Genomic DNA, 10,555 nt, shown 5'->3' with positions numbered 1-10,555 from the left:
CGCGTGCATCTCCACGTTATGGTAAGAGGCGTGACCTTTCCGAGCAAGGTTCGCTAAGCTGCTGTCGAATCACAACACAGGAACCGCTTGCTCAATCAGAACTCGTTACGTATTTCTGAAGGAGGGACTTCATAGAACAAGGAAGTCATCAGCCTGTTTTTATGACAGTGGAAACAGCGGTATACAGATAAGTAAATTATGTGAAAAATACTGTTTTTTTACACGCGAAACATGAACACATGTTATATTGCACACTATAAACACAATCAAAGCTTCAAAAAAACACGAAAAACAGGACCTTTAAGGATTTTCCTTGGAACTTTTTCCTTTGACTGTTTGTGACTATTTTCTTGTTCTTTATATTTTCTTCTGTGTTCATTAAAGCTGTGCAACAACACGCATTGTAAAATATGATGAACAAATAAACATAAATTGCTTTGGATTAAAGCATCTACCAAATGTGTAAATGTAAAATGGATTACACTCTGACAGAATCTATGAGTAAGTAATAATTAATAAAGGTAAAAGCACAGTGTTGTATAATATCAAGGAAATATAATTTTACCCTGCCTTATTCTTTATTGTAGATGTCTTTTTGCTACACATATTTAACCAATGTATTATTTATTTTTGTTTGTTTCTAAGAAATGCCTTAAATACTGTGTGGACAGAGCTGTACAGTTATTGATAGTTAGTATATGTGTGTGAGACCACCTGAGTAGCTTTTTTTCCCCAAACTTTTTTCATTGTTTTGATACACTTTTGCTTGAGGATTATAATCACGATGTGACCGCAGGAACAAATTAAATGTAGTGCCCCAGCTAACATAATTAAACTGAAAACTGTATACATTACAAATTTTTGTATGTCTGTATTGTGTGTGAATTTCTATACACTTTCGCGATTTAAGACAGCAGCGGGACTTTTACATTTACATTTTACATTCTTGTTATATGACGTCATAAAGGTGCGCCGCGCTACTACGTTTATTTTGATGATTTTGACTCGAAAGGTTTGTTTTTTTACTCTTTTAAAGTCATTTAATGTGCAAACCAGAAACGAAGCAGTTCAAAACAATTGATACGCGCTTCGAATCACCGGTTCGAAACGGAGTACGTTATTTGCAAACGGTTCTAAATCTTCACGAAGCGTGTTTCGAACGCGCCCATCACTAACTTTAACTGTAAAACGAATTGGTTGTTATTGAATGCTTTGTCTACAGTGAATGAACGTAACAGAAAGCTTGCGTCTCATTTCACTTCATGTGTTTTTAATCAGTTTGTCGTAAATATTAATTCAGTCACTGAAGTAGTGATGAAGAAGGCGTTTTAAAACTCAACTGAATAAATGGATTGACAAAACTTGGACGACAACTGCAACGAGAACTCAAAAACATCCGGGTGAACTTTTACAAAACATTTTCAAAATGCTTTCATGAAAGTGCAATATTTGAAATGTAATATACCTGCAATAATCATAAAAACTTTGATATAAGTCATTAAATACTAAATATAATAATAAATATTAAGTTTCTGTTAATGCACTGATTACTGAACTAGGGAGCTATAATTGAAATTTAGTTTGGATTTTTCTTTCTGTTCATTATTCTCATCTTAATCATGACAGAGTGTCAAAACACAGAAAAAGTGATGGTGAAGCAACTGAGATTCATGTGATAAAGATATTATCAAGATGGCGTTTATTAAAGAGGAGAGTGAAGAAATGAAGATTGAAGAAACATTCAGTGTGAAACAAGAAGATACTGAGAACAAACAGGTTGGTTTCATTCTCAAAACTAAATTTATGTTATCATGTTTAAAATGTTCACCTTTAGAAGTGAATGATATTTTAGAAGACTGTCATGAGTTTCCTAATTGAAGCGGTTTTATTAGACATGGAGCTGGTCACCACATATGGACAGACATGTTGAGATCATATGACCAGACAAATACTAATACTGCATCAAGTGCATCTGAGAAGATCCTACTTCCATTTTGGCATTCATTAGTACAACATTCAGTGCTTCCCACAGGTTTGAAACATACTTGCGGTGGTAGCCGGGTGAAAAATCCTCCTATTACCCACGGCACAAAAATGGTCTACTACATGTGACAAACAACAAATAATGTGTGGTTTTTAACATATAGTGTCTCTCTCAGTGAATGGGACACAGATTTTACTAATAACATTTATATAATGAATATTATACGTTTCAAATAATGTTAGTCTTTTCTTCCTGTGGGGGAGACTACAATAATTTACTATGAATTAAATGGAAATCAAATGAAATACAATCTATTGTGTAACCAAAATACCAATATTGCTCAGAAGGAAAAAAAAAACTTAGTGTGTGACTTTTAATCATAAACAAGCCCGAAATACACTGGTATTAGTCTTATTTTGAATTGTCTGTACTATTGCAGGCTGATCCTTCAGATTCTTACAACCGTATAAAACATTTTATATAAAGGCCATAAAGTAGACATTGTAATAATTCATTAACTTGAGTTCATTAGCAATCGCTTGGCATAAATCTGCACTTTTCATTGATTGAAAATCACTTTGAAGCAGTCTGAAGTGCTGTTGCACGAGCTTGTAGAACGCGCAACAGCGCCCCCTTGTGACTGCAAAATGCTGGAGTGAACAGTTCTGACGCACGCATAACGAGCAGGTATGAAATGACTAATTAATCGATCGCGGATGGTTTCATTATCTTGGGCGTATGTAAAAGTATAAGAGGATAAAAATAATAAAAGCAAAAATGTGTCTCCAAATATACTTGGGCGGCGGTTAAAATACCTAGGTGGACCGCTCAAGTAAAGTCTATGTGTGGGAAGCACTGACATTAATTAAATTTGAAAAGTATTATAAAAGTAACCTAAACAATATAATTATTTTTTGCAACATTAACATTAACTGATCTATCATTCAATGACCTAAAATATGGCTTATCTCTTGAAACATGTAAATGGTAGCAACTCACTCTAATGTTTAACCTAGTCCTAGACAAATGTGCACTATTATTATTATTATCCATGTTTGTGTGGAGAGCGTGCTTACTGTATGACATACAGGCGCCGGTGCGATCACTTGTATTTAACTTAAAATACTTTTAATTTCATTTTGGTCATACAGATAAGATTAAAGCAAACTGTAAAGGTTTTTTATTTCTGTAAACTCACAATAACCGCAAAATGATGTCTCACAGAAACAAGAAATATACAGTCAAACCAAAATTTATTCAGACACCTTTAACATTTCACACATGATCACAGTTTTATTCTATAGATAAAAAAATGGTAATAAATTGTGAGAAATTAATCTTGATAATGTCAGATAATACTTAAGCAAAACATGGTCAGGTCAAAGTGTCTGAATAATTTTTGGTCACATTTTTTTATCAATTTTACAGGTAGTCCACTGTACAATGAAATTAAAAAATGATATCTAGTGTCTGAGTAATTTTTGGTTTGACTGTATATCCATAGAAAGCTTAATGTCTACGTTTAAACTAACAAATTTAAATTATAAAATGCATTCTCAAATTATGTAATCTGTATGAAACGTGCATATAGGCGAGTACAATACTGCAGAGATGAGTCAGCATCATTGACTTAATCTCTGCAGCCGTAAACACAGAAAACATTATCAAAAAATTATGAAATTTTTTTAGACGTGCTCCTTCTTCTTGAGCATGGATTAGGCTAATTTATATATCAATTAAAGGCTCATTATTATGATTTATGGCTTATTAACATAAATGTGCGATTAGTCGGCTAAATGCTTAAATGAACGACTACTAGTCGACTAGAGAAATCTTTAGTCGAGGGCAGTCCTAGTATGAACCCTATGATTAGTAGGGTTGAAATCTCATTGTGACATTAGGATTCATGGTCAGCTTGAGCAGCTCACTCTCATGTCCCGCACTATTTTATTGGTTTCACATAGATATTCACTACTGTCCCGGTAACAATGGATGTATTTCCATGCACTGCATAAAGACATGATTATCAGATTTGTTTTTTTATCAGTTGCTGCTGCCCTAATTTCATTAATACAATCTGTTAAGAGTTGTGCAGTTTTGTTTTTGTTTTTTTCAGGTTATGATGAGGAAAGCTAACCTGCAAAGTGTATACAAAGAGAAAAGCAAAGGAACTAATACTGAGCCCTGTGGCACTTACTTGTGTTTGATGAGACGTCTCCTCATTTGCACAGAGAAAGCAGTAACAGTCTGATAGATAGAATGTAAACTGTGATAAAGCTTGTCTAATAATGGCAACAAAAAGAGAATGCTGTGGTCTATAGTGTTGAAAGATCTAATATCATTAGAAGAGTGATGTAGCTTTGATCAGATGCCAAAAGCAGACCTGACCCAAGCTGTGTTTGATAAGGGATTTGAGTGCCAGCTTGAAACTTTTGGGAAGTGTCCAGTTAACAATATTGAGAAGACATTTTGAGATTACAAGAAACCCCCATAATAGTCAATTAGTCGCTTAGTCACAGGAAAAAAAAATCTACAGGAAGTGGTGAAGTCCCGCAGTCTGTGACGGACAGATCATTAACAGCTGGACATTCAAACGCTCGCTATCATTCATTGACCTCAAATATGGCTTATCTCAAACATGTTAGTAGCATCTTTACATGGTCACTCGCTTTAACGTTAACCTAGAAAATGTGCGGAGCTTAATAGTAGCATGTTTACTGCATGACAGCTAAAAGGTGCGGTCACACTGCACTTTTCGCCCCATTGACTTCCATTCATACGTATGTGAATGCATCAGACCGGAAACGCAAGCTTGTGCGAAAGAAGTTTGGTGAACTCTGACCTGACGTGTAACCAGTAGAAAATCGATTCGTCATAGCATGACCTCTTGGCTGAATTAAAAGAATGATATTTTTGCAGTAAAGTCGAGTAGGTTGTATATTTTTACAGTTTGAATGTATTACTATATGTTATATGTTGAATTCATGGTTTTAAAAAAGACGCTGTAGACTGTGACGTCACATCACGACTGTTGCAGCATCCGATGAAATTTTGCACGTTCAAAGTCCAGTGTGACCGCGGCTTAACATGGAGGTGCCGGTGCGATCACTTGCACTTAAAATACTCTGTAATTTTTGGTCATACAAATAAGAGTAGGCTAATACATCTTTTGAATCTGTGAAGCGTCATCTTTTATTTGTGTGCACTCACAATAACAACAAAACGTGCTTTTGTAAAATAATGAAACCAAACAGTGCGATTTCTGCCGTCTCTCTGTGAGAACTTGAGCTCGCCAAAAAGAAAGAGAAAAAAAACAAAACTTAATGTAAACTTGCCTCACAGACATGAATAATATATCTATAGAAAGTGAAATGTCTACTTTTAAATGAACCAATTCAAATGGAAAAGAAAAAAAAATTCTCAGGTTATGAAATCCGTATGAAACGTTCATACTGGTGCATCCACTACTGCGGATATGACGAGTCAGCATCATCAACTTCATCACTGTGGCCGGAAATACAGAAAAACACAAGTTTATCAATTAATTATTAAAATGGTAAAGCAATTGACCCTTAGCAAAGACCCGACCCCCAGTTACTGTTGCTTTTGTTTGACAAGCCGTGACACTGTCATGCCACACGGAGTGAAAAATACGTCGCGGAGCAAAGAGGACACTGACAACACGTCGACAGACAAGACAGAGCAGGTTACTTTTGATATGAAACGAAGTCTCAGCTTTCAAACTGTGTAGTTTTTTAAGAAATTCAAACAATAAAAATAGTTTTGTGGCTCTTTAATGTGTCGTGACAGAATTCTGTAGCGCCTCACCTCAAGAGGCTCGTAAAATGATCATCTCTTCCTACTAGTTAATTTATAGCATCAAATAAACATGAATGAACATGAGAAGGAATTTTGTTTCAGACTCGGAAAGACGTCAATACACATCATTTTTCAAGTTTAAGTCCACCAAGGTTAATCTCCTAAGTCCTGACTGCTTTTGTTCGACAAAATGGCGGATTTGGCATTCTGATTGGTTAGATCGCTTGTCAATAAACTCCCTGGCAAAGGGTCAATTGCCTTGCTTCTTCTGACGCATTCATGTTCATTACTTCTGCCGGTGCGCCAGTGACAAATTTGTATGCATGTGCTTGAGTGCTAACTAGGCTATGTAGGCATTGAAGGCTCTTTATTATGATTTATACGTAAGGAATAATTGGCTCATAATTGATCACTACCTGAGGTAGTAATGAGGCCACGACGCAAAGCGTTGGGTGAGAATTATTTTCTAAGAATTCAACAGCCCAGAGTCAATTATTCCACTTGTACTACGGTCACCACACCTTAAAGACACTGTTCCGTTTGAAAAAGAGCAAGAGCGCGAGAGATTATTTGTCGCTTTCACGACACAATAAAACGTATTTTGTGGCAAAAACCATGACAATAATTTGTCATTTTTATCCTATTAACTATATTTGCTTGGTCTGTGTCGTTGTGGGTCTTGTTTCTTTTACGTTTTTTTTAAGGACCTACTGAGATAACTGAAAATATTTGGTGAAGTGATATGGAACTGCAATGCAGTCAAGACCTGTTAGAACTACCGTGCTTTTCCCTGAAAATAATTTCACACCTTAGAACGCTGGTCAATCAGATTTGAGTATTCAACAGCCCAGTAATATAAGGTTTATTGATAAACGTGCAATTAGTCGACAGTCGCTTAAAATTAAGGACTACTAGTCGACCAGCAAAATCTTTAGTCGAGGGCAGCCCTACAGGAAACATTGGTAACACTATTTTACAGTGTCCTTGTTTTACCATTGCTACACTATTCATTGTTATTACTATAGTAAGTACATGTAACAACAGTAAATTATATATAATCACAAGAAAATAACGTGAAACCAAAATTTAAACATGTAGTATGTTGGTAAATTTATAATATTAAGTACTTATGTGTAACTGTAACCATGGCACCTTAAAATAAAGTAGCTTAGTGCATATATGATCTAGCATACTTGGTGCTGGTTGTAATGTCTGTTATTTTGTGTCTCTTTTTTTTTAAGACCTGATGAGACTGAAAAAGAAGAGCCAAGAAGTGAATGAAATGGAAGAGAAAAATCAGTTTAAGAATCATCATGATTTCATGACTGAAGAAAAATTCACACAGACTAAAAAGACATCCTCACAAAAAACTTCTCAGAAGACCAAATCTAACCGTGATTACACATGCCCTCAGTGTGGAAAGAGTTTTGGTCAAAAACAAAACCTTAAAGCCCACTTGAGAATTCACACTGGAGAAAAGCCTTTCACTTGCCAGCAGTGTGGAAAGAGTTTCACTCAGAAATGGAGCCTTAAAGTCCACATGAGGATTCACACTGGAGAGAGCCTTTTCACCTGCCAACAATGTGGTGAAAGTTTCACTCAGAAAGGACACCTTAATGTCCACATGAGAATTCACAATGGAGAGAGTCCATTCACCTGCCAACAGTGTGGAAAGAGCTTCACTCAGAAAAGGAGCCTTAAAGACCACATGGGGGTTCACACTGGAGAGAGCCTTTTTCACCTGCCAACAGTGTGGAAACAAGTTCACTCGAAAAGCAGCCCTTAAAAAGCACATGAATATCCACACTGGAGAGAAGCCTTACACGTGCCAACAATGTGGAAAGAGCTTCACAACAAAGCTAAACTTTAAGTATCATATGAACATTCACACTGGAGAAAAGCCATTCCCATGTGAATCAGTGTGGAAAGTGTTTTAGCCGTAAAGTAACCCTTAATCAGCACTTGAGGATTCACTCAAAAGGGGATTGTTTTGTATGTCATCTGTGTGGAAAAAGTTTCACAGACATGAAACGTCTTAACATGCACATAGCAATTCACTCTGGAGAGAAACCTTTCAAATGCCAGCAGTGTGGAAGGAGTTTCCGATTAAATAAACACCTTGAGGTTCACATGAGAATTCACACCGGAGAGAAGCCTTTCAAATGCCAGCAGTGTGGAAAAAGTTGCAATCATAAAGTTACCCTTAAGATTCACATGAATCTTCACACTGGAGAAAAACCTCACATATGCTCTGAGTGTGGGAAAAGTTTCAGATATAAGGCAACCCTTAATGCACACATGAGTGTTCACACTGGAGAGAAGCCTTTCGGATGCCCTCGGTGTCAACAGAGTTTTGCATATAAAACATCTCTTGAAACCCACATGAGGAGTCACACTGGAGAGAAGCCTTTCCCCTGCAAACTCTGTGGGAAGAGCTTCTCCGAAAGAGGAAATCTTAAAACTCACATAAGAGTTCACACTGGAGAGAAAGCCTTACACCTGCCCTCAGTGTGGAAAGAGTTTCACGGTTAAAGGAAACCTTAAGAGTCACATGAGAGTCCACATTGGAGAGAGGCTTTTCTCTTGTCTTCAATGTAAGAAGAGCTTCACACAGAAAAAAGACTTGAATTGTCATTTGCAAACTCATTCTGGAAAGAAATTGCAGTGTTCTGATTGTGGTAAGAGGTTTGAAAAAAGGTGTTATTTCAAAAATCACCTTTGCATTCACTCTGGAAGAAGGCCATTTAATTGTGATCATTGTAATAAAAAATTTATTTTGCCATTACACTTACAGATACACCTGAAAAGTCATGAAAATGTGAAACCCTATTTGTGTCATTTGTGTGGAAAGAGTTTTAAATGGCCCAGCAATTTAAAATGGCACAAGAAAATACGTATCTGTGTAAAATCAAGGCTACGTTCAAATCACAGCTGAGGCTTGAGGCTTTTTTTCTTTCGCCACATAGTATGTATCCACCTGTATCTACACCTAACCACCCCATTTGCTATAGTTTGAGTGGTTACGGTAGACGCCCTTTAATTTTGATTATATAGAGACGTCACTCCATTTCATATATATTGATACCTCACAATCAAATATTAAACTTTTGTCTTGCTGTGTTATGAAAATGAAAGATTATAAATAAAAGGACACAACCTTAATTGAAAGATTGTGCGTAATGCAAGTTAAAGGGTTAGTTCACCCAAAAATGAAAATAATGTAATTTATTATTCACCCTCATGCCATTCCACACCCGTAAGACCTTGAAATCCGATGGCTCGGTGAGGCCTGCATAGCCAGCAATGACATTTCTTCTCTCAAGATCAATTAATGTACTAAAAACATATTTAAATCAGTTCAATATTATAAAGCGACGAGAATATTTTTGGTGCGGCAAAAAAACAAAATAACAACTTATATAGTGATGGCCGATTTCAAAACACTGCTTCAGGGAGCTCCGGCGTGTTATGAATCAGCATGTCCGAATCAGCAGTTCGGAGCGCCAAAGTCACATGATTTCAGTAGTTTGGCAGTTTGACGCGATCCGAATCATGATTCGACACGCTGATTCATAACGCGCCGAAGTTTCCTGAAGCAGTGTTTTGAAATTTGAAGCTGCACTGAAACTGTAATTTTGACCTTCAACTGTTTGGTATCAGATCCAGATTCCTAAAGAAACATTGCCAACATTGGACCGTTCTTAAGAGTAAGAGTTAGAGTAACTTGTTAGAGACTACAGTACCAACACAACTTGCTTGACATACTTGATATACCTCAGCCAATTGTATGATATATAGTCTACTTTTCCCAATGGCTATCTTCAGCTCCCTAACAGAGGCAACTTGAATTTTTTTTGAGTTTCTTGCCTCTGTCTGCTCTGGCCAATTCAAAACTTACCAAATTGAGGCTTACTTCCAATGTCAACAACATCCTCAGGCCCCTCTCTACAGTCATAAATATACCAGAATCTACACTACAGAGCAATCACAGCATCAGCCTAGACGAAGCAAAGAAGATTAAAGCTGAGACAAAGGGGCAAGCTTCCTGGCATAAGGAATGGCATAAAAAGCGAGAGGGAAGGTTGACAGCCTCTAATTTTGGAAAGATAATCAAAAGGAAGAAGGTCACAGAAAAGTTCATACAGTCCTCTTACTACCCAAAACCCTTCACTGCTAAGGCAACAAGCGATGGCACTGCAAATGATCCAAGGGCAAAGCAGCTCTACCAAGAGAAATACCCAAACTGGCATATACATGATGCTGGCCTGATGCTACAGTCAGAGGTACATTTTCTTGATCGCATAATATGTGATGAGTCGGGGGGAAAACTGGACTGCTTCATCTTCATTTATATAGCGCTTTTCACAATACACAGTCTCAAAGCAGCTTCACAGTGACAATAGGAAAATTATTATCGAGCTAAAGTTGGTTTTTGATTGAATCACGTGTGTACATTTTGTGTGTACGTTTACTCAGTCAGAAATCATGTTCATGGATCAGATTAACGTTACTGTAGTATGAAGCAGGGATAGATCAAATATGCCAACTGATGGAAGGTTTGCAAAGAAATTTCATGCTCCCTTGTAAAAGTATTTTTTAGTATTTTTAAAATACAAAAATACAGTAGTTTATTTTGATACATAGTGTGGCTGCTGTATTTTGTAGTTTATTTTGATATGCCTAAAATTTGAGTATTTGGTATTTTATTTTAAAATACATTTTGATGTATTTTTGCCCAACCCTGGTTACAAC

At 36.6% G+C, this 10,555-nt stretch overlaps 2 protein-coding genes across 3 annotated transcripts; both read left to right on the top strand.

Moving 5' to 3' along the window:
* The first annotated feature begins 957 nt into the window (after nt 1-957).
* LOC125245917 (gastrula zinc finger protein XlCGF49.1-like) lies at nt 958-7,686 on the top strand. Of its 2 annotated transcripts, none has more exons than XM_048156746.1 (3): nt 958-1,012; nt 1,627-1,776; nt 7,045-7,686. In XM_048156746.1, the coding sequence occupies exon 3, from the start codon at nt 7,050-7,052 to the stop codon at nt 7,587-7,589; it is 540 nt and encodes a 179-aa protein (XP_048012703.1). In that variant the 5' UTR covers nt 958-1,012; nt 1,627-1,776; nt 7,045-7,049; the 3' UTR covers nt 7,590-7,686. The 2 variants fall into 2 exon arrangements, with proteins under 2 accessions (XP_048012703.1, XP_048012702.1); XM_048156745.1 differs by having other exon boundaries at nt 974-1,400.
* LOC125245924 (oocyte zinc finger protein XlCOF15-like) lies at nt 7,686-8,585 on the top strand. The gene has a single exon (XM_048156754.1). It carries the CDS (start codon nt 7,829-7,831, stop codon nt 8,333-8,335), a length of 507 nt encoding a protein of 168 aa, XP_048012711.1. The 5' UTR covers nt 7,686-7,828; the 3' UTR covers nt 8,336-8,585.
* The last annotated feature ends 1,970 nt before the right edge of the window (nt 8,586-10,555 follow it).

This window comes from Megalobrama amblycephala, linkage group LG14 (genome assembly GCF_018812025.1).
Source record: "Megalobrama amblycephala isolate DHTTF-2021 linkage group LG14, ASM1881202v1, whole genome shotgun sequence".
NCBI classification, from domain to species: domain Eukaryota; kingdom Metazoa; phylum Chordata; class Actinopteri; order Cypriniformes; family Xenocyprididae; genus Megalobrama; species Megalobrama amblycephala.
Note: the sequence above shows the minus strand (reverse complement) of the source record. Positions and strands in the feature narration are given on the sequence as shown.